Source organism: Cupressus sempervirens, chromosome 3 (assembly GCF_028749045.1).
Source record: "Cupressus sempervirens isolate cs-2001-9-10 chromosome 3, ASM2874904v1, whole genome shotgun sequence".
NCBI classification, from domain to species: domain Eukaryota; kingdom Viridiplantae; phylum Streptophyta; class Pinopsida; order Cupressales; family Cupressaceae; genus Cupressus; species Cupressus sempervirens.
This window is the reverse complement of record NC_143120.1, coordinates 951,106,166-951,130,186: the sequence shown is the minus strand read 5'-3', so window position 1 is coordinate 951,130,186 and position 24,021 is coordinate 951,106,166. Positions and strand designations below refer to the sequence as shown.

The 24,021-nt window shown below is 34.9% G+C and overlaps 1 protein-coding gene across 2 annotated transcripts in view; it reads right to left on the bottom strand.

Annotated features, from left to right (window-relative positions):
* The window catches only part of ABCB26 (transporter associated with antigen processing protein 1), a 163,623-nt gene that overhangs the window by 55,683 nt on the left and 83,919 nt on the right, over positions 1–24,021 (bottom strand). For both annotated transcript variants that reach the window (XM_089822596.1, XM_089822597.1), the window contains one exon: positions 12,145–12,355. In XM_089822596.1, the coding sequence (XP_089678722.1) occupies positions 12,145–12,355 (211 nt within the window). The remainder of the gene's footprint in view (positions 1–12,144; positions 12,356–24,021) is intronic.

Sequence of the window (24,021 nt, the reverse complement as noted above, 5' to 3'; positions counted from 1 at the left end):
TTTTGTGTAGAAAAGGAGGCATGAATAAATCCTTATCAAAAGGAAAAGGACATATAGTCTCAAGTGAAAATGATGTCCTTGGTTGTTCCTTCTCCTTCTCAATTTGATTCATCTTCTTAGACACATCTTCCAATTGTTTGATCACATTTTCTAAGGGTGAGGGTTCTTCTTTTTGAATCAAGCCATCAACGTTGATATTATATGGCAATTTGACTCCTTGAGAGGCCAAGTGAAGAAATTAATGATCCCTATTTTGGTCTAAGGTGTAACAACCCCTTTTCCCAGGCCTTAGCTAACAACTATCATATCATTAACATAGCTACTTTCCATATTCATGATCATGTGAAGGCATGTAGAACAACTATTTTACATGTTCATATGAAAGAGATTAACTGTTATAATCAATTTAACTAGAATATCTTAACTAACATTTTAAGGAGCATTGAATCAACAAATATGATGAATATAATTGCCATCGTAATCAACCATTATTTAAGGGTAAGAGAGACCTTTTCCACTAATAAGTTTACGTACTTTTCATAAGCACATGAAGACAATTTAACTACTTTACAAATTCAGATGGAAGAGAACCAACAACTACAACCGAAATAATTGAAACGAAGATAACTAATTAAATGATATTAACCATCTAATATATCTTCAACTTGAAATTGCAAATTCATAAAAGTAAAATACCCATTACTAGTAGATATTTGAATACAAATCATATCTCAGTCTTGCCCAAGTCCCGACATTTAGTGGAGAGGAGAAGCATTGTCACGGGCTTAACCTCCCAACCGCAGGCCCTTAGGTATCCCCACACAATCTCAATTAAGAAAAGCCCTCCCTACCCTGTGATTAGGCTTAGGACACCACTTTCCAGCCAGTAAGTACCCTAGTGTTTAAAGTATAAACCCACCACTCGACTAGTCAACAAGACCTATACAATGGACCACCATGAGCTGACTCAGTTTAAAACTCATCTTATTACTTGCTTATTTGTTATTTGTTACCTAGGGTTTTGAAACCCTAAGTACTCCTCTCCCACTCAACTATGTAAGAAAAAAAAAATTTAAAAACTTTTTAAAATCATTTATAAATTATTTTGCATTGTATAATATTTAATTCTTTAAAGAATTAAATATTAGCATGTTCAAATGCAAAATAATTAAATATCAAATTAATTTAAAAATAACATTAATCTCTCACATAATTAATTCTACAATAATTAATCATTATTATTGTAATGTGAAAAGAAATAAGTTGGGTAAGTTGAAGGGGGTGAGATAAATGTAAAAAAGAATTTGAAATAATTAATTCTTTAAAAAGAATTAATTATTACTGTAATACGAGGCATTTGTGGGAAACTTTGTATGAGGAAAAAATGATTGGGAAATGAATTTTAATGAAAGGAAGTCATGGCAGTTGGGAACTACTCAGGTAGAAATTCTTTAAAAAGGGGAAATTCTATGGTAAAAGGGTTCTCCTTTTTCACATGTCGGTGCATTTATGAAGGAAAGGGAATACATTTTTTGGTTTCAAATTTTTAACAAAGAAAGGAAGGAAAGAGATTGTATTTAACTTGCAAACTTGTTTATGGTGCAAGGATAAAATGATCATATGGTTGTTTTGAATACATATGTAGAATGAAGGGAAATTTACTCTTGGATCTTGTGGTTTGAATTTACGTTTCTCTGGTTGGAAGTGATCTTGTGGTTACTCTAATTGTATTAGAAATATTATCTTGCTCTTGTTTATCAAGGATTTTGTGTGTCATGAAATCTTATGGTTTTTTGCACCGAATATGCAAGGCTTATCTTATCTCCATTTTATTTCTCAGTAAATGGGAGATTATTTAAATGGTTTGTGTTCCATATATTTAATTTCCTTCCTAAATCATTTCTCTCGATTATCAAGGATTTTGTGTCATGAAATCTTATGGTTTTTTGCATCGAATATGCAAGGCGTATCTTATCTCCATTTTATTTCTCTGTAAATGGGAGATTATTTAAATGGTTTGTGTTCCATATATTTAATTTCCTTCCTAAATCATTTTCATTAATCATCGCATACATTCTATGCCTATGGGTGAATGTTAGTGTGCCTTCTTTGCCTTCCGGTTAAAGGCATAATCAATATTTAAATTCATTGAAAATACAGAGAACGGAGCTGTACATTTCTGTTAAAAATTAGACAGCACTTGGCATGACAAAAAAAAGTGACTCAACTATTGGTTTCAGAGTTTGTCTTTCAATTTGGGCATTTAGGAGTTGTTTGTGAAAGATTTCGGAAGAAGACAAATCTGTTCACCAACAGATCTTTGGCAACTCTACTGGGGAAATCGAAGTGCCTTATCCAGTTGATTTCAAATATTAGAGGTACCTCCCCCAAGATGGAGGTTGGTGACTCTATTAAAGATAAATACCAAAAGATGTTTCATAGATATCCAGATATTTTGAAGGATAGGGCCTTTGCAAGAAGTGAAGATGAAATGGATATCTTTATCTTTATACCTCCATTTAGAGAGAATCAAATTAGAGAAGTCACAGGGGATTTGAAAAAACAAGTAGGATTTCTAAAATCTTTCTATGGTGCTATCCTCATCCAAAAAAAATCTTGTGCAAGAGCCAGAAAAAGTAGAGAAAGTGTGTGAAGAAAAAGAGATTGGAGGAATGAAAAACAAACAAGAAAAGGATCTTGAAGAGAAATCAGATGAGGGATCAGACGGCAGTCAAGAGGAAGAAAAAGATTCATACATTTTCAGTCCCATGCAGATCTCTTACCCTCTCTTCCTTTGGAAGAATTGGTGCAGTAATTTACAGTGGAAACATCACATGAACAATCAAAAAATCAAGAGACTCAATGTATGGAAAAAGTTATTGACGTTTCATCTATCTTTGTGAAAGACCAGGTTGATTTGAAAAATATTGAAGAAAATCTTGAATCTGTATTTATTTCCCCTGCTCTGCATACAATTTCCATACATGAGCTAAAAATCACATTGGTCATTTTACTTACTTTTGTACAAATCCTTTCTCTATTTTACCAAAAAATGGTTCGAAAAGGCTCATACCTTTTTAAACCTGTAAATGGCCACATTTGACATTTTATGGCTCTTCCCTTCTTCCATTGTAAATAGCCATTCCATTTTTACAATTTTGGCTTGTGTTTGTTTTTGTTTTTGTTTTGTTTAGCTTGTCATCTCCCTTCAATAAGGTTACAAGAACTTCCTTTTTTCCAATTCACCCTTAATCCAAATCAATGAACTTTCCATATAGTTTCCTAAAACAAATGTGTATTCCTTTTCATCACTATAAAAGTACGTAGACGTGATTGTTCTCCAATTATCCCTGGTTTCATTCAAAATACAAAATCTTGTTTGGTTAGTCTTGACACCTTTCCCTCAACAAATTAGCACCAAATTCACATCCTCGGGATTATCAGGGCTTTAAACTTATACAATGGTCGAAGCCAAAGAAGATATGAATGAAATTTATTATTAGATATGGCATGCTGCTAAAGTCTTTAAAGAAGTTAAAAAATGTCTCTATTATATTGAAAGATACTTTAGTTATGGTGGCACGATGAAAAGGGGATCCTAAAGTAATAAGTGAAAAGTAAAAGAAAAATCAAAAACTTCATGACATTTTAGGGTTTATGTTTTGTATAAGTTTACTGCAGCACTATGGCAAATTAGGGGGGCAACAATTGTCAAAATATGGTCTCACAGAGTGTGGTGATTCGAGGATATTCTCGAAATGGGTTTGCTATTTGGCTTTAAAATTTTAGCAGCAAATCAAATCGAAGGTCAGACTCCATAACCTTTTCCAGCATCCTAACAACCCATGACAAAATAGGAGCTTTCAAATAGAGCAAGAACATTCATCAATGATGAATTTTGGTTAGCTGAGTTCTGAAGAGGATTACAACTGCTATCGGACCCAACTGATTGTAGCCTTCAACAAGTTGAGTTTGGTGCGAAAATCAGTTGCTTGATGACTCAAAAGTAAAGCAAGGAAGGATGTCCATGTTCTCATAACTGCTGCTCCACTACAACATAGTATTGTAGGATGTTCCTGCATCTATGAACGCTACGAAGTATCCCAGTTCCACTCTCAGATAGGCAAAGAACCATCAATTATGTTACGCATGATTCTATACACCCATGCCTTGCGGAATGTTTGCAGGTGGTCATTTGAGGGATGGCTTGGACTTTATTTTCTAGATGTTCTAGAAGTCGTGACAAACAGTTTAGAATGGCATAAGACTGTGCATACCAATTACTTCTTCTTTTGGCCATTTTTGCAAACTTTGAAAGCTCCTCTCAACATCTTTTCTCAACAATGTCAAATGAAATAGAATGAGATGACTGAGAAAGTCTACACAAAATGCTTCCAGCTTAATGCAACTTACAGGTGTGAAAGAAACCATTCTCTTTGTGCTTACAAAATGTGGAGATTACCGGCTAGGCATGTGAGCTATTTAGCATATCAAATAAATGTTGTTTCAACAAAAACAAATACAACACTTTCCTAGTATGCTCAAACTGTATGAAAGTTATTGAGCATGGAATGACTTTCGAAGCATAAGATGGGCATGCGAATGGTTTGAATGAAATGCCTTAGAGGAGAGCAATATCATAAGCTGAGATGATTTCATGGATCTTTGGAGGCAAGGTTGATGCTTTTAATGTGATTTTCAAAGAGATTGGTAGCATGCGGTGGAGAAGATGGCACCCGAGACAGAAAGTTTCTATTGGGAGAATTAATATCATTGCACCACCACGAGATTCTAAGCACAAAATCACAACAATACTCAAGTAGAAAGATTGCATATTACGGTTGGAACTAGTTTAAGACAGGTGATGATTGTACCGGGATAGGTGATAGATCTTCTAATATCAGGATTAAAGGTATCACAAATAGTCCAGGCCACGGAATAAGTATTAGAAGTCTTGGAAGAGGAAACTCAAACGAAGATGTCCATTCAGTTCATGTGAACAAAAGCAAGTTAATATCAACAATGAATGGATTAAGAATCAAGACATGGCATGGGGGATTTTGATTTTGCTCGAGTGTTGTTTCCACCTCCAACAATATGGAAATGAAGGCAAAGGATGTCACCAATTATCCTCATCATCATGTGAAATAGCAATCGACATGGATGGAAACAAGACATAACGATGATCCAAATGATACATGGGTCTACTGTCAGTATGGATGGACATACCCTAACACACATCCAAGAGAAAAACACAGGGGGAACCACAGAAGCATTGTGGAAAAACAGCAGGTTGGTATTTGGCACTATTAAGTTTGATAATTCTTCATTAAGGTTATGGTTTCAGAGATTCATGTGCAGAAGCTACAATCAGATCACATGTGGTGCATACTATGATATTTATCTAAATTTTAGGTTATGATTGCTAGACAACAATGTTCGATGTGAAAGATGCTCCAGCTGCAATGCCTCTCTAACTTTGGCAATGACACATCATAATCTTCAATTACCTTTAGAAGACGGAAATGAAATGATATCATATATTGTTGCTGCAAGGGAATAAATAGATTGGGCATCTGGAAGACAGGTCTGTCCTTACATATTACAAAGAAGGAGAAAAGGAATTATTTTCCAAGATGGTTATTGATGTTATGATTTCAATAGAGAAGCTCGAGGTGCTTGGATCCTATGAACTTTTGAAGAGAGGCAATTAGGAAATGAGAGATTCCATGTCTTCAGTGGGTGTGCATCCATCTTGACTGCAACTACAATTTTATGTGGTGGTGTAGATCAGTTCATTAATGAACCAGAAACGAGTTTTCATGATACCATAATGATACTTCAAAAAGCTTTGAAGAACTTAGCTATTGTAGCCAACGGTGGTGACTCTTGCCCAACGAATAAAGAACTGAAGTGTCCTAGAGATTCTAGAGTTCTCTGCATCCTGGCACAGAATGCAGCCCCCAATTAGAGTCACTGTTACCTAGGGTTTTGAAACCCTAAGTACTCTCCCACTAAACTATGTGAGAAATTAAAAAAAGAAGCTTTTGAAAATCATTTATAAATTATTTTGCATTGTATAATAATAAATTCTTTGAAGAATTAAATATTAACATGTTCAAATGCAAAATAATTAAATATCAAATTAATTTAAAATAACATTAATCTCTCACATAGTTCATAGTTCAATTTATGCTTAGTAATTTCTTTTATTATGAAGTGATATATTATTTAACAAGTTAGCTCATGGTTGTCCCTTAGCATGCCCTTGGTTGCCTAGCTGCTTTCCCTTAGCCATAGTGGTTAAGACTCATACCCTTTGGCTCAATGGTAGGTAGTGCCCTCATGCCCGATTCCTTCTCTGGCAATGCTCCCCCCCTCCCTCCACCCTTCACCACATTCTTGCAAGGGAAATTTATCATGGTAATAACATATTTCTCATCATTTTAAGAAATCAAAATTATCATAGCATATGATCATATTAGCCATCCATTTCTAGTTCATATATCATCATAATGGTTAACCACTATTCTAATTTTTTATGATATCATAACGAATAACCATCACTTCATTGGCATATGAAACCATAACGAATAACAAATTTAACCAATCATTCAACTTTGCATGAAGCCTCAACTGCTATAAAGGGGCATTTAAAATAGAGCCAAAAATTGGAATGTAACATAAGGCCTTTTTCATGAGTCTTTGCAAGTGTCGATCTTGTTGGAATTGCAGGATTTCCTCTTTACTAATCTCAGGATAGAAATCATTGTCTTGTTAGAAACATGTGAAGCATGTCTAGTGTGTGATGACCTTGGAGATGAAGCACATCTAGTGTGTTGTGACCTTGGTAGTGAAGGTGAACCATATGTAAAAAGTTGTCTATTAAATTGTTTCGCCAAGTGTCGTGGTTGCTCTTCCAAATAGGCTTGTCTTTCTAATTCTATATGTCTTATTCTTTTGTTTGCCATGAAGAGTTCATTTAAGCATTCGTCGCATTCCTCCCTCCATAAAATCAAAGAAACACCATGTTCAAACCTAAATGAAAATTAAGTGTCTCGAAAATGTTACCAAAGGGATCAAACCAAGTTTCTGAATATCTTATAGGTGATGTGTCAAAGATAGCCTGGGGTTGCTTTCCTTGATGAATATGATATCTAGTTGTAACCGGCATGAAAGGGGATGTAAAAACCTAATAGAATGACTAGAATGACTTGATATTCAAACTAGGTACGCAAAGTGCCCACTTGTCCAAAGCGAAAAAGAGAGTACAAAGAGAGCAAAGATAACTTGTCACAAGATACCCAAGTTGTGGGCTTGATATGCCCTATGTACAACAATTGTGAAGCAAAATAAAAAGCAATAAAAGAGATGATAAGAAAAGATGGACAAGTGAACAATCCACTAACCAGGCATGTAGTAAAGTGATCCATGTAATCTTTTCAACTAGAAACAACCTCTAACTCACTGGTTTAAGACTAAGAAAATCAAAAAATCAAGTATAGGCTACCCTAAATCAACTTAGAACAAGGTTCAAATGCAAGAGAATCAAAACAACATTTGTATGATAGAACTCAGTAAAACAGGCTTCATATGCCCTATGTACGATAATTGTGAAGCAAGAGAAAAAGAAATAAAAGAGATAATAAGAAAGAATGGACAAGTGAACAATCCACTAACCAAGTATGTAGTCAAGTGATCCAAATAATCTTTTCAGCTAGAAACAACCTTTAACTCATTGGTTCAAGTCTACGAAAATCAAGAAATCAAGTATAGGCTACCTAAACCAACAAAGAACAAGGTCCAAATGCAAGAGACTCAAAACAACACTCATACGACAGAACTCAGTAAACTAGGTGATAGAAGGACAAGAATACGATATTTCACTTAAAGGCAAGCAATGAAACTCTCTGAGGCGATATTCTAGATAAAGGCCAGACAATAGATTGCCAGAAGACAGGGAATAAACCACAGTACTAACAGGTGATATACTCTAGTATCGTACGATATACCTCAGGAATGCAAGGGCCTAAAAAAATCTGGAAATGCAAAATGATCGATTTTTTGACCCAAAAGACCTATTTTGATTTGTTATTTTGATGACTTTGGCAATGTTAACTGTCGTGACAACGTCTAAACTCAATAGCAGCACCAAAATTGATATTCAAAAGAAAGTTTTACAAGCAAAATAGTGACACATGGAGTAGTCTTCAAGGGACAAAGCAACCTCAAATGATACAAGCATATGTGAGGTCTCAAAGTGGAAGCCCTAGTACTACCATCATGTGTGTATTCAAATGATTTCCACGAGTCTTGGCACAAAACAAGGACACATGAAGAAAAATCTACCCTAAGGTCATGGCTTGCATCAAAAGCTTGGCCCACAACTTTATGCTCCCTCACCTCACACAAAGTGATATTAGCTTTATCGTGGAGTGCTATTAACACATCCAAAGGAACACATGGTGTGTCAATTCTTGGGTCGATTCCTTGGACCAAGATATCAACGCGACTAAAATAGGGCAACGTCTAGCCTAGATTCTTAGTAAGGGCTTCATTCATAGCATCCCCCTTGGTCTTGATACAGGATTAAGGCCTCGAGACCCAAATAGTACTTAGATGTAATGGTCTCACAAGCAATATTAAAGCTTCAAGGACCCCAAGCACAAATAAGCATACCCAACTAGCAATTCCCCCATGGTTGCAATCCCATGAGTGTCCTCACTAGATGAATAGAAATACTATGTCCCCCCAAGACTTTAGTCTTTGCCATGGGCTTTGTGATTATAGTGGGTTCCCCAGGTTTGCTTGCTCCCACTTGGGTCGTTCCCGCAAGATTTTTCTCTCAACAGTGGGCCCTCTAAAGGTAGAAGATCCCACTAAGAGATCAACACAAAATGGATGATAAGTGGAGGTCTAGATTTCTGATTCCCCTCGAAGAGGCAAAGAGCAAACTCTCCTACTCGAAATGCTTCTCCCAAACACACCACAAAAGGGTTAACAAAGGCTATTAAAGAGTTGTTGGTGATTTCGCTAAGAGGACACCTACTTTGAAGAAGGCAAAACATGCTATGATGTTTTGGATACTTGGACTTGAAAATTGTCTGGGGGTTATTTAGGAAAACAGTGAACACTCAAAGTATATTGTTTAGCGCACTTCATAGCGTGCATTTCAGCATGTGATCAGTTGAGGGAATACAGTACAAAGTGTTTAGAGCACATGTCTAAAAGAGTGAAAGATTTGGATATAGTATGGACATTGTACCAAGTACAAGTTATGACAAGAATATGGATATTGTACCAAAACAATAACTTAACAAGGTCGGGACAACATCCTAGATATTAACTCACTTAGCAAAAAGTAATTTCAAGTTTTGGGAAACATGCAAGCTATTGAAGGCCGACAGGTTAAGCAGTTTGGTAAAAAGAAACGACACTTTTGTTTGTAATATTATAATGATATAATGTTTGAATGTGCACTTTGTATGATCAGTATTGTGCAAACTTGATGATAGTACACTACAGTACGGATGCATGATCCGTTTTGTGAAAAGAGCTACAAAGGACAAATCAGAGATTGAAGATATCAGCATTGTCAGAAAGGTTTTTGTATCTATGCCTTTTGTATATGGATTGTACAATTGTATATGCATATTTGGGCAGTGGGCTTAGCTTTCTACTTTTTGTATTGTACTAACAACTCCTAACAGGGTTGAGGCTTCTAACAAAGCCTAGTCCTCTAACAAGGACAAATACTCTATACGGATGTAATAGACAACTAGCAAGGTCAATATTTTTCATAAGATACTTTTGAATAATGGATCATGTTGTGGGTACCATCCTCGCCAAGGTTTTCCCTTGTTAACAAATAATGGTGTTATGAGTTGCATTGTGTTATGGTTATGTTTACTTTTCAGTTTGATCATATATGCAAGTTTAAAGATTGTTAATAATATCCATAGTTGGGCAAAAGTTTGTGGAATACTGATTCAAACCCCCCCCCCCCTCCTCAATATTCCCTATTTCTAACAATAGTAACCTATCCAACTCATTTTCAATGATCCAAACCAAAGAGTCAGTTTCTAACCATCTTAAAAAGACAAGAGCACACTTCCCTACCAATGGAAAGAACCCCTACATATGAGCTTTTAATGTGCCTATGAAATAAAATGAAAGCTAATAAGAAACAAGCACAATTTTTATTTGTATCTCCAAGGCAGCCTACAAAACCACAAATTAGTAATCTAGCCATGCAACTTTGACAAGAGAACCTGCAAGTTATGGCAAACAATATCAAATCAAAAGCACAATAAACCTGCAAAACCACCTGATTAGTTGTTGGCAAAAACCAGAAAACTGAAATGCAAGTGAAATCTCAGCAAACTAATCTATCAAACTCGAAAATGAAAATAAGCAGATCTCTACAATGAGACACAATTCACCAATGTATTGTACGATAGATCTTTGGAAGCTAGGCGATAGCACACGCCCAAGCGATAGAATTCCCAAACCAGTACGATGAATCGCCAGAAGCCAAGCAATAATCTAGAAAGAAGGCAGACGACAAAACAGAACGGCAGAGGATTGCCTACAAAACAGAGTTTTATCACACGCAGAGAAGAACCCTATCATACAATATTTTGTACTGAAAAATAAAAATATCAGACCTACAACAAGAAAATCTGAAACTGATGCAAAATGGAGCTAAAAACTTGGTTCTGACCCCACGATAAGTGTCAAAAATGTATAACAAAAAGTAGGCACACTTCTATAAACCATTATTCTCAAACAATCCCATAGATTAGGAAGATTGAGAGGCAGCTTATAGCTCTCTACCCACAACTTGCTTTTCCTTTATTTATTAAGTTAGAAAATGTCTTTTCATGTGCACATAGAATAAAGGGGATTTTATTTAATTAAAAGGGAGCATGTTCTTCTAATTAAATAAAACTTAGGATAAAGTGGTCAACTATAAGGTAAAATTAAATAAATGATTAATTGATGATTTGGTCAAGGATTATTGATTAATTAATTGTGCAAAAATAATTAGGCATAATGTGGTCTAGCGTAGAGATTTAAAATGCTCAAAAGGGGGCTTATAGTTTACTAGATCGAAATTGGGTGATTACACAAAGAATGTCTCTCAAACTAATCGCAGTCCCCTCAATATAGGATGCCACTCCTTAAAACTAATCGCAGTTGTTGGTAATGCCACACTGCCTCTATATTATGAATGCCACCATCATGTTATATGCCAAAGAAATCAAAAACGGGTTGTGATGGCAGAATATTGACCAGTAGCAGTATTATACCAATTACTCGTTAAAATGCCTTCCCAGTTCTCCAATCGATTTGCAGCTAGTGATCAGATTGATGGTACAACTCATTGGCAAGAAGAAACCAATTCAAAGTGCAGAACCAAATTGAAGAAATTTACCATTCCTCCAACTTCAACACCCAAACCCTTGGGAACTCACAAAACCTTGTCGAGTCCAAGCCGAGTCCAAGCCTAGGAACTTTGCATCAAAGTAACCTGGTTTCTATAGAAATCAATATGCTAAAGAATAAATCTTCAATTTTACTTTAAGTTTTGCCTTCCATGCACTTTCTACGAGGCTTAAGAATACTTAGTTTATACTTTAACCATCCACAGAAAAAACTCATGTATCCAAGCCCAATGACATTTCTACGTAACATAAAAATTGCACATACATACTCTTATGGTGATACCTCCCTATAACATGCCTGCAAAACATAGCATCAATGCTCTTATGGTCTTACCAAGAAAAACGGCCAACAAGAAGAAATCACGCATGGAATTTCAGTAAGTTAAAACATTACTAACTCAGAGGAATATAAAAGCCAATAATATTTTTATCAACTAGAATAGTAAGGAAAACAAACCACAACAAACATACTGATACCAAATTGACTCATGCACACAACAAAACTATGGCCAACTGATTATCTTGTCCCAAGTTTGTACCCTCAATTGACAGTATTATTAGAACCAAAATCATATTGATCAGTTTAAATGTTTCATACAAGCACATCTTAATAATTATGATATTATCATATGGTACTCAAAAAATTGTCTTCAAAACTGAAATCAAATGATTATAAATGCTCTAGACATTTGATTACCCTGAGAGGTGAGTTGCTTGCTTGGAGGAAGTTCCAGTAGCTCAAAAACTTTCTCACTAGCTCCAATCGACTGCATTAATGAAGCCCAGTGATCTCCAACCCACCAAATTGAATGAATTACCCATTCCGAGTACAAAATAAACTTCGTCAACTGCTCTGCAGTTATATGACCATTCATAACAAATCCTCCTCCCATAACAAGGGCAACCACCTACAAAACCAGATGCAGGAAATAAGAACACCACTAAATTCCCCATTCAACACTTCAAAAAATTCCAAAAAAAATGTTCAAAAAAATACTATGGGCTAGAGCATATGAACAAGAACCAAAATATATATATATCCACCAAGAATGATATTTTGGTTTGTTTTTAGATTTACAAGAGAAATATAATTTCAAAACTTCTGAACTGAAACATGATCTGTAATTTGGATAACATCATAAACAATCTATCAGTTCAAACTTGTCTCTGTAAAGTGCATCAATCTATCAAATTAATAACATATGATGCATAATGATTTCCACGATATCTGTGATTACTACAGTAATTGAAGTTCCAAGAAACTCTAAAAAATCAATAAAGAGAAGAGAAAAATTTTAGATGTAAAACAAGATGTTAATGAGGAGCAAGTTGCTTCGCCTATCCCTTCAAATTAAGTTTTTATATTAGAAGTAAAAATTTCTACTTTGTTGAATATAGTTTGAGATATGTTCCATCATATGATCAGAATTCTTTTGAGTTTCTCCACGAAATGTTTGCTATTGTTGCCTCTCTTGTCTGAATTGGTGCATCGGGGTGGTACATTTGTTTAGGGGGGAGCTTTTTAACTTATTTTTATTTTGTACTAATCTCGGTGCTTGATTATCAGAGTTGTGCAGTGATAACATCTTGATGGCAATCAGGAAAATATTTATTTATTCAAGTTTGTTTTAGTAATTGATATATCTGTCACAATGTTTTTTGTGGTTGTTTGCCATCAATGACAAAGAGGGAGATTATTGGAAATATATGTTAGTTGTCTATTGTCATTGATGTCGAACATTGTGTTCTGGAGGTGTTTGTTTTTTCTCAAACATTGTGGTCTAGAAGTATGTTGTATTTGAAAACATGAGCTTGTATAGTGAACTTATAGAACAATTGAAGACAAGTATGTATTTAGTGCTTCAATACAGTGGAAGACAAGTATACATTAAAAGCTATAATGTAGTAGAAGATAGAAATGCATCCTATGATCATGAGAATATGATGTCTAACAGCAGTTTGGTATTGTTGGGTGGATATTTTGCAACCGACGGTTTGTTTAAATCCAATCGCAAAATAAGTAGACCACAACGTATGAGACAGAGTCTCTCCTACCTTAACGGGAAGGCTCCCCCTTCTCGCCATTCCTTGGATCAACTCAAGGTAAGAAAGAAATTGAGAGATTTTAAAAGAGTATTACCAATATTCTTTCAGCTTAAACTTTCAGGAAAAAATCCACTTACCCGCAAAGCGAGTAATGGATAAGATGAAATCTCTTACTACAATTCTATCTAAAAGCTGGAAACAATAATACTGATAAACCAACACTAACTCAAAGGCTAGTTAAAAAGCGTACGTGTTTGGCTGTAAGTCCAGCTTTAATCTATTCTATAACAATAACATTTACTATTGGGGCTCAAACACTTCCAGAAGTAAAGAATTTTAACTATTTTTGTGAACTGAGAAGGTAATACAAGCTACAATCAAAACTCCTAGTCTATGTATCACCACAATTGCTCCCAGTCAAAGCTTCAAATCTGATTCTTTCTTAACTCTTTATGCTCAATTATTTATACCATACAACAATAACATGAATCAAAGAAGACAAACGCAAATTATAGTCAAAGCTTCCAATTTGCACTTATCACAAATGCACTCAATCAAACCTTTGCTCCAATTGTTTCTTCGTATTCACTTTTCATCCAAAATAGTAATACACAATCAAAGTTATGCTTGCACAATTTCTTCAGAGCTTTCTTGCATACAATAAAAGATGATTTTTACAATAACAGAGAGACTCCTTTTATAGGAAAAAAAGTAAGAAAAAGGAGGAAAGATTGGGAGCAACTCAACCAACTTTAGCTTGATCAAACTAGGTGAGAAGAATTATTGGATTACATGTCCTAAGGACATGCAATCGAATTTCATGTAATTGCATCTCATGCAATTTGTAATAACCTCAACCGGTTATAACTTCGTCAAACACCAAATTCTTTTATAATTCAGTTATTTGACATTCAATCAAACACTTTGCAAGTAAGCTCTTATACCACTGTAATAACCCCTACAGGCTATATCCTTAACAATCACCAATTATCTTTTGCTAATCAATAGTCTAACATTTCATCAAACATTTCGCAGTCTTTATTGTTATTGTTGCGAATTTGATAATCTGATTTTTGAAATTACACTAGAGAATGCAATTGGGCACTTTCAATATCAAATCAATTTAATACTAAGAAGTTTGTATGAATGCCAACATTAATTCATAACTCTACCCTACGAACTGTGCAATTATATAATTATGAAAGACAAAGGATTTGCTCTAACTTTAATTTATTACCGACAATGTTTCAAAATAATAGTAGCAGCAATAATATATTAAAATGCCAAGAACCTAGAAATATAGATTGGCTTTGAATTTTAATTTGCAATCCAAAGTAAATCAATAGAAGCCCCAATAATATATATCGCAGGCTATATAAATTGAACGCAGCTCTTAAAAATTGTAACACGGCCCCTCAAAGATGTCACACAAACCCTCCTTTGGCGAACATGACCCTACAATAGATAAATCGTTGCCCTATAGCGAAATGGTAGCCCTCTAACACTCAGATTGAACTCCCAACCACGACGTAGAAGCATAAAATTAATAATTCAGCCTTCAATTTGTTCTCCAGAATCCAATCTTCAGCACTTGTTCAATCAACTTCTCAATAACAATAGATACAGTAGAGAAGCAATTGCAATTTGCTTTACCTCGGCAGCAAATTGCAAGATAAACTCATAATCTAACCCTTATACTTCAGCAAGGGCACAAAATTACAAACTTAGAATTGTCAAAAAAACAAGAAACAAAGAGATAAACAAATAATCGGATGTTTTTCTCATCGAATGTCCTCATATTTATAATCTTCAAATGGCACTAGTTTTTCAAAAGAACTCCACTTAAGAAGCTTTCTCTACACAACATTAAAATATAATTAAATACCATTAATATATTTTATTAATTGCTTTTGGCTCCAAAACTGACCTTTTCCACCATAACTTAATATTTTGACATGCAAGGCCATTGTTTCTTGTTCCCATGATTTAAAACTTTTCATCCCAATTCCAATGAGCTATGATATTGAGTTGACCAACAAACACCAACAAAACTAACAACCTCAGCGTGTTTAGATGAATAATAATAATAATTCACTTGTCTTGCAAAAACAACTAAAGAAGTATCAGAATCGAAATCTAACAACACCAAAGTGATCGTGATGAGGAAAGATGATGAATGAACCTGACGGGTGACTTACTATAAATAGACGCTCCCTCCAAGATTCTTGAAGCCCAATCTGGAAGCCTGAAATAAAAACTTGGAGCATCACCCAACTCCTCTAACTCAACTAAGCGTGTCAAAACCAACAGTTTAACTTACTATAAATCATTAGTCCCTCAAATGGAGCCAAAACATGTCATAGGCTGCTGAAAAGCCTATAACCCCACAACTGAGACCCTCAACTCTCATTGTTAGCTCACGAGGGTCGTAATGGTGAACTGACCAAACCAATTGTAGAAACCTGCTAAAATGGGGACATTACACAATTTATTCTCTCCAACTACAAACATGAAAAACAAAGAAAGAAAAAGATGGGAAAAGTTGAAACAATCCAAGGGATTGTTCTTAAGGGCTTTGTACTTTATGATGCAATCACGCACTATAGGAAGATCTGAGATTTTCATTGTCTTTTATATAGCTTCAATTTTGGCTGCATCGGCATAAGTTGATTTCACAACCTTGTAATTTGGTGAAAGAGAATCCCATAGGCGCTTTCCTATTGATTAATATGCAGCGAACTTGTTCATCATGTGTGATCCAAACTCTCAGGAATCAAGATCAGCATTAACTTAGACTGTATACTCTGAGGTTATTTCTTTCTCTATGACCAAGTTGTCATGTTCAATAAGTACATTGCATCCCATTTGCTCCAGATTGCACATGATTTCTTTTTGAATTGATTGACGGTCTTCTAAGGCTGTTTGCAACTTTGTTAGAAGTTTTCCCAGTGTCTCTTCTTTGTGACCTATGAGTCCTTGACATTTGTAGAACATTTTTGAAGATGGAATGACTTCGCATCCAACCATGTCATCTAGATCAGCATTATCTATTTGATCCCAATCACGTAAAATCTCTTTCAAGGTATTGGCTTCTTGATTCAAAGATGCAATTAGGTCATGTAACATCTCAACACCTCTAATATGGTCAAGAACTTTAACCACATCTTTGATGCCCAGAACTCCTTCAAAGACAACCTCTCCAAACCAAGTCTTTGTTGCTTCAATTATCTATTTTTCTTGAGGTGTCTTAGATGCGGTTATTGTATGTTGTGAAGACTGCTAACGAATGACCTCATTTAGATGACCAACTTCTTGCTTAAGCTGATTCTTCTTCTCCCACAACTCATGATTTCTTTTTGACACATTAGCGAGTGCATCTTGAGCATCTTTCAAACACCCCAACAATGATTATTTATCAAATTCAATTTAAGTGAACTTGTAATCTGAACGGTTAAGTTCTTCAGGTAGTTTATCTACCAAAGGTTCTACAAGTTCTGCAAACTTAGTCTTATCAGCATCCACTACAATCCTTCAAATAACCTTGTCTTTCAAAGATTTAGACTTATTTTTCTTAATAAGAAGATCCTCTGGAGGTACGACAACCTTTCTTCTCTTCATAGTGATTTTACCCAACCATGCAAGCAAATTAAAACCCACATCTGTTAAAATAGGGACAGTGGCCACCACATACATTGATTCTGATTGTATTTCTTTTGTGATTGTGCATGCTCCAGTCTGCACGGCTGAATTCATGGGTGCCTAATGAGAAGATTTTGTCATGAACAATTCAAAACCACCCATTGAGGTATCAAGTTGGGAAACCTAACCTTCCGTGAGAGTTGGGAAATCTTTAAACACATTTCCCAAATTCTCACTCTACTCAGCTATGAGAATAGGAGTCATTGAAGCGATGGGGAGTGTCAACATGTTTACTTTTGAAGTAGAGATGGTAGATTTAAAAACTGTGGAGAATGAATCCACATCATTGTCTATATCATCCAAGAAGGGTGTTTCCTGAATGGATGGACCTTAACTGTTTGTTCGCCGTGGAGGAGATGTGATCATAATCTCTCCTTCTTACTCTTCATCTTCCACATAAAACTCTTCTTTAGATTCGTGCTCGTATTCTTGAGCCTTACAAGCACATAAGAGGATTCTTGAAGTGATTTTAATTATTTTCCACCTTTAAGCTTAAACTTGAGAGATTTAGCCAAAACTGACAAAGATGCACTATCTTTGCTTGTAATCTCCACTCAAGATGTCCTTCCAACTGGTCCAAAATGATCACAATCCACCCAAAGCTTAGGATATACCCTTTTAAGACAATTGATTTTCAACCATTTGTTAGTATTTATCAAGATGGATTGGAATCTATCAAAGATAGAAGCACTTTCTTTATGTCACCAATGTATGGGAAAGGACACTACTTGGCAAAGTAAGCCTGATGATATTCTGGATCAAGAATGTTGCCATCATCTTTAATTTGAAAAGTTGGATGGGATCTCAACCATGTCGTCAAGATCACATCTATTACAATGTAAGCTTGCAATAATCCATCTCCATAATATACAACTTTGTGCACAAGTCAATCCATATGTCCTCTATGTGATGAACATGGGTGAATGCTCTTTTGATCTTTGAATGCATTCCTCGGTAATCATAACCAAACCTAGTTTTAAACTTCTTCAATGTGATAAGTTGAAGTTCTACTTCCATAGCTTGTGCCTTGTAGACTGAATTGATCATATATTGACCAATCACCAAGGGCTTGGCTGTAGTGATACTAAATCTTGGCCTGTGTTGAGTATTTGATATGTCTACACCTCCATGAGCTGTCTAATCAACTCCATCAGAATGATTTTATCAGTAGCATATCTCGGCAAGGTATATGGTTCTCCTTTGAAATAACTAACTCTCAAATAAGTGAAAGTTGGAAACTGCAAAAAGATGCAACCAAATTGATTTACCCTATTCCAAGCTTCATCTAATACTCTTCTGATTACTAGTTATTTATCAAACTAACACCTAAATTGTCCAAAAAATGCATCTTGGACTTCCTATAGTGATATTTGCTCTATGTCAATGTGATTTGATCATAATAATTTCAAATAGGAACTTGAAGCCGATCCCCTTTGGTTGAAAATCCTGAAAAGAATCCCATGGATGCAACAATGTAAACCAAGTATGAGTGTATGTGAAATGGCGCTGACGTTCCCACATCAATCATCTGCTTGCATAGTGTTGTATTGATAAGCTCTCCCCAGAAGATGGGTTCTTTGTTATCAAAGATTTGAAAGATAAACTTATACATCCATGGTTCAAAGTCACTAGATTCTTTGAGGGCACATATTCTACTAAGGAGGGTAATCAAATCCTTACATTTTGGCTTGAAATTAGATCTATGAATTGTCTTGGGCCATCTGGAAAAGTTACTTCTTCTAACATCCAACCAATATGCATTCATATACCTTTGATAATCTGACTTCTTCTCATTCCATATCTCTAGAGATGTTTCTTTTGGCAAGTCTACACACTCTACACACTAAGGAACTCGGAAGATTTATTCAGTAACTTCTGGGCCTAGAGTAATGATAACCTTACCATCTGCATCCTTGATTGTTTTTGACTTAGGACTGAAATATCGAGCACATCTTTAGACAAATTCTGGTTCCTAGGCAGCCATAGGAAAGTAGACACCAAATGAATGTTACTTCTCTTGATGCTTTGACCCTTTGTAAGTAATCATCCATGTCAACGTGTCCAATCTCTATGTCGGATACTCTGATCCGGAGGAGATGAGACATGAGATGCAAATGCATGAGCCAACTCCTTGCCCTATTGGTACTTCATCTTTCCTTTGGGCTTTGTAGATGGGGACATGTCTTGCGCTACAACACGAAAATTCCAGTGGGTGAATACATCGTCGGAAGATATTGATTCCATGAAGATGTTGATTTTTGATTGGCAAAGGTGGATTTACAAAGAACAATATGTTCAAAATATTGATTAGATACTCATAGAACATATGCAATGACTTGGATAGGAAATAGAAATCACATGCAAGGGCTGAAATGGGACTTAGGAGGATGGAATGCATGTGGGTAAGGATGGGTTTAAGCTAGGTGTATGAGGATGCATGCAAATGATGACTTTGATATTTAAAGAGCGACCTTTTACCAAAATTGGATTCTATAGATGTAATTACATGTAAATCACTGATATTTAAAGAGTGACCTTTTACCAAAATCGGATTCTATAGATGTAATTACATGTAAAGTGATTTACATGTAATTAGGTATGGAGGATGTAATTACATGTGAGTATGGAGGATGGAATTGCATATAAATAAAAATGGATGTAATTACATATACCGAAAAATGGATGAAATATGCTTTGGCGTGGTGTTGCTGAAAAAATGTGATGTACTTGCATGAAGAGGTGGAGTATGAAATGCTCTAAAATGCTCTCACATTCTTGGGAAAGAATCATTAGCCTTTTCCAAAAAAGGAAATCAAAACAGCAAGAAAACAACAAACAAAACTATGCACAAAACAAAAACAGACCTTTCGTTTTTGACTCAAACATGACAAAATATCAAGTTGCTCTCCTATATGCAATTTTGAGATTGGAATTTCCCAAAATTCCAAGCAATTGAAAATAGAATTTTTCATCTTATTTTAAAGCAAATTTGCAAAATTCATGGCATGTCTTTGAACAAGTGTACAATGATAAGCCAAAATATGCGACAAAATAGCAAAGGTTTGAAAACTTCTACTTATGTGGAGCTCAAAGAGCCAAATGTGGAAGATTAATAAGATTGAAAGAATGACTTTCCTCCAAATTCGAATTTTCAAACAACTCCTTAACTATTTTGTAATGTCCCCTTTTTAGCATTCATAGCATGATGTTGTCGTTAGCCTATTTCCCCATGGTCCCGTAGGCTAACCAGGACATTAAAGGGGCTTAGAGGCCATTTGGCCTAGATAGTTTCAATTGTAGGTCTTTCTGAGGGGTTTTGAGGCAACTTTGGGCATACTTACTATTTATAGTAAGTCATCTTGGGCATGGGTGGACATCCAGTGGCAACGGTATGTCGATGGTAATTGTTTAAAATCGGCGAGAAGACTTGTTTATCATTGATAAGATTTGTTTTACATTGATAAAGCTATTTTATAAAGTTAAATTTAAATATTTAACTTTATTAATGCATAGACTATAGTTTGTGGGAAATATTTAAATTAAAAGAGTCCCCTTTATTTTATAACACATTGGAGACATAAGTTACATAAAGGGAGTTATGTTTTATCCCACATTGAGAAAATGAAGGATGGAGCTCTTGTGAGAACACTATAAAAGAAATGGAAGAGCTTCTTTTAAGCATGCTTGGGAAAATCAAAGAAATTGGAAAATTTTCTGGAGATCATGTCTCAATAGTTTGAAGGACGAAATCCCTTCAAGCTGAAAATCTTGACGCCATTGAAAGATATGGTCTTGAGATTCAATAGGGTAGCAGTCTGAAAAAAGCAGATACGAAAAAGCAGCCCAAAAAAGCGGAATTGAAAAACAGCCCAAAAAAGCAGCCCGAAAAAAAGCAAAAGCGAAAAAGCAAGCGAAAAAAGCAATTCGTAAAAGCAATTCAAAAAAGCAAATCCGAAAAAGCAGTCGAAAAAGAAAATCGAAAAAAGCAAAGCAGAAGGGGCAGCATTGTAGAAAATTATTACAGCCATCTACAATCAGGTTCTTCACTTCTCATTTGGCATATTCTCTGAGAAATGTAGGTTTTCAGCTGAATACAAAATATAGCATCAGCACTTCACTATTTTCATATTGTACTTGTCTTTGTTTGCCATTTGGCATTATTGGTATCAAAGGAAGGCAAGAATTTTGCAATTGAAAGAGCATTGTAATTTTTAGACTATCTATATTGCAAACCTAGAGTTTGATGATCAACTTATTAGTTTGCATGCCAATTGTTTGACAAAATGTCAATTGGCTGTAAGTTCTCTTTTTGGCATAAACAATGTCATAATTTTGCATACTAAGTGTTTATATTAATGCCACTTGGTTGTAAGTGCATAATGCCATCTTAGGTTGCATCCAAAGTATTTGTCATAATCACTAGTTGCTGTAGCTGCATATTGTAAGTAGTTTAAGTCACATATTTGTATTTAATATTGCCAAAATTAGTTGCACATTCATGTTAGGTCATTGTTTAGTTCATTGTAATCTTCTATCACTAGATTCTCATTGATGCAAATTGGGAAAAAGTCATTTGAAGCTAGCTGAAATACTATATCAGTCATATGTCCCTTGCATGTGAATTGTTTGATGAAATTCCTTGAGCTTTCATCAGCATTTTTGAGGGCTGATTTGAGGAGGGTCATTACAGTGGTATCAGAGCTTGCTTGCAAAGTGTTTGACGAAATGTCAAACAACTGAAATATAAAGATTCTTGGTGTTTAAAGAAGTTATAACCTGTTGGGGTTATTACATATTTCAATGCTTGCAAATGATGACTTCACATGAGGTGTTTTTGTATGTAAAAACCCAAAAAGGTGGTCTCAAACCCTCAATATGCCAACGTTTTTGAAAAACCATGCATTTGAGACGTTTTTGGGTAAAAAGGTACCCTTTCTATGCAAAAACATGAAAAGGTTTTGGCAAAGAATGGTAAAAAAACATGCCTTCTTTTGTATGTATACACATCCAAACTAAAAAACGTGCCATTAAAGTTGTATTGATTAAGCTGGAAATGAAGATCTATGGACGTTTTTGCCAAAAATGTGGCTTTTCAATGCATGGAAATGAATAGTTTTTGCAAGAAATGTCAACACAAAATGCATGGATGTGCAAGGAAACTCAAATATGCCCTAGATAAATTTCATGGCTTGGAATGAAGAAATCTAAGCATTCTCATCAAAAATGTGCCCTTGGCTTGCATGAGCATGGGTGTTTTTGTTCATGGAGGCAAAATTGTGGACTCCAATAGCAAATGCATGAGTTACAATGCCAAAACGCACTCTATGGAAGGTTTTACATATTTTAAAATACAAATCTGTTGGTTATCAATGCAAATCGCACTCTTCATGTGCTTTTGCATGTCTTAAAATGTATACAAGTAGTAAACAATGTAAATCGCACTCTCCAGGCTTCATTAGATCTTTTAAAAACATGTATTATGTAATACGCATTGGACATTTTTCGCCTTGAAAGGCAAAATCGTGGTCTTAAGATGTTATTACATGTTTTAGAATGCCAAATTGCACTCACTTAAAGGCATTACATGTAACATTTAAACAGGTAAAAAGTCACTCTCATGCAAACTGCACTCTAGGATGGTCGTTGCATATTTTAAGAACTTAGGCTTTTTATTTGTCTAAGTCCATAAAATGACTCTTGAGTGCAAATCGTGCTCTCAGGAAGTAATTAAATGTAAAGTGATTTACATGTAAAGGAGATTTTCTATGCAATATGGACTCTAGGAAGTCCATTACATGCATTTCTAGTGCAAATCGCACTCTAGGAATGCATTTACATGTAAACATGTCATTGACATGTAAGTTAAATTTGCACAACTTAAAAGACCAATTAAGCACATGTTTAATTGATTTTTAAAGAAATATCACTTAATTGGGTCAAAAATAACATTTACACTATATAATTAATATAGTATGTGCAAATATTATTCAAAAAGTAATATTTAACTTAGATGTTTTGAAATAAAACATAAAGTAACTTTCAAAAATAAACAAAACTATATAGTTAATAAAGTCACTTAAGTGCTCAACATAAAGTGCTCTATAGTCACCACTTAAGTGATAAATTTAAGTGATAAAGTAACTTTAAAACATAACATAAAGTCAATTTATGTTATATTTCTCAAAAAGTGAATGTCGACATTAAAATATAACATGATATTTTAAATATGTAATTGCATTTGAAGAGTTCACCTTTTGGGCACTTAAATGATGACATATTTTTACTACCAAGTCCGATTAAGCCCTAAGATATATCGAATCGAATGGAAAAAAAAGTAAGGAATTCAACAAAACCAAAAGACCAAAAGCAAACACACTAAAAAACGAGAAAAAGAACATTGAAGGCTTCAAAAAAAAAGCATAGGCTTAATAAAATGAAAAACAAAAAGACTTGACGAAAGCCTTCAATAAAAGGATTCATTATACGAGTTGCGATCGATTGATTGAACAACGTTAGCCAATTTAACTCAGAGAAACATGAAACTAAGATGAAAAAGTTTTGTACATTTTCAGGCGACAAAATGCAGGACAGCAGATATTTTACTCCTATATCCGGAAGTCTATGTGATCTTGATGTTTGTTGTTCAGGAAATAGAGAAATACAATTTTACAATTGCAATTAACAATGCTACATTTGTGCTTTCCATAAGGTTTCTATTCCAAAATTGCAGTTAACAAGGTATTGGTACTTATGAAAATGCACTTAGGCTTTGGTCTTGTTTGTGGCATTCTCTAGCGATTTGGAAATTGTTCCTAGTGATCTAGGAACT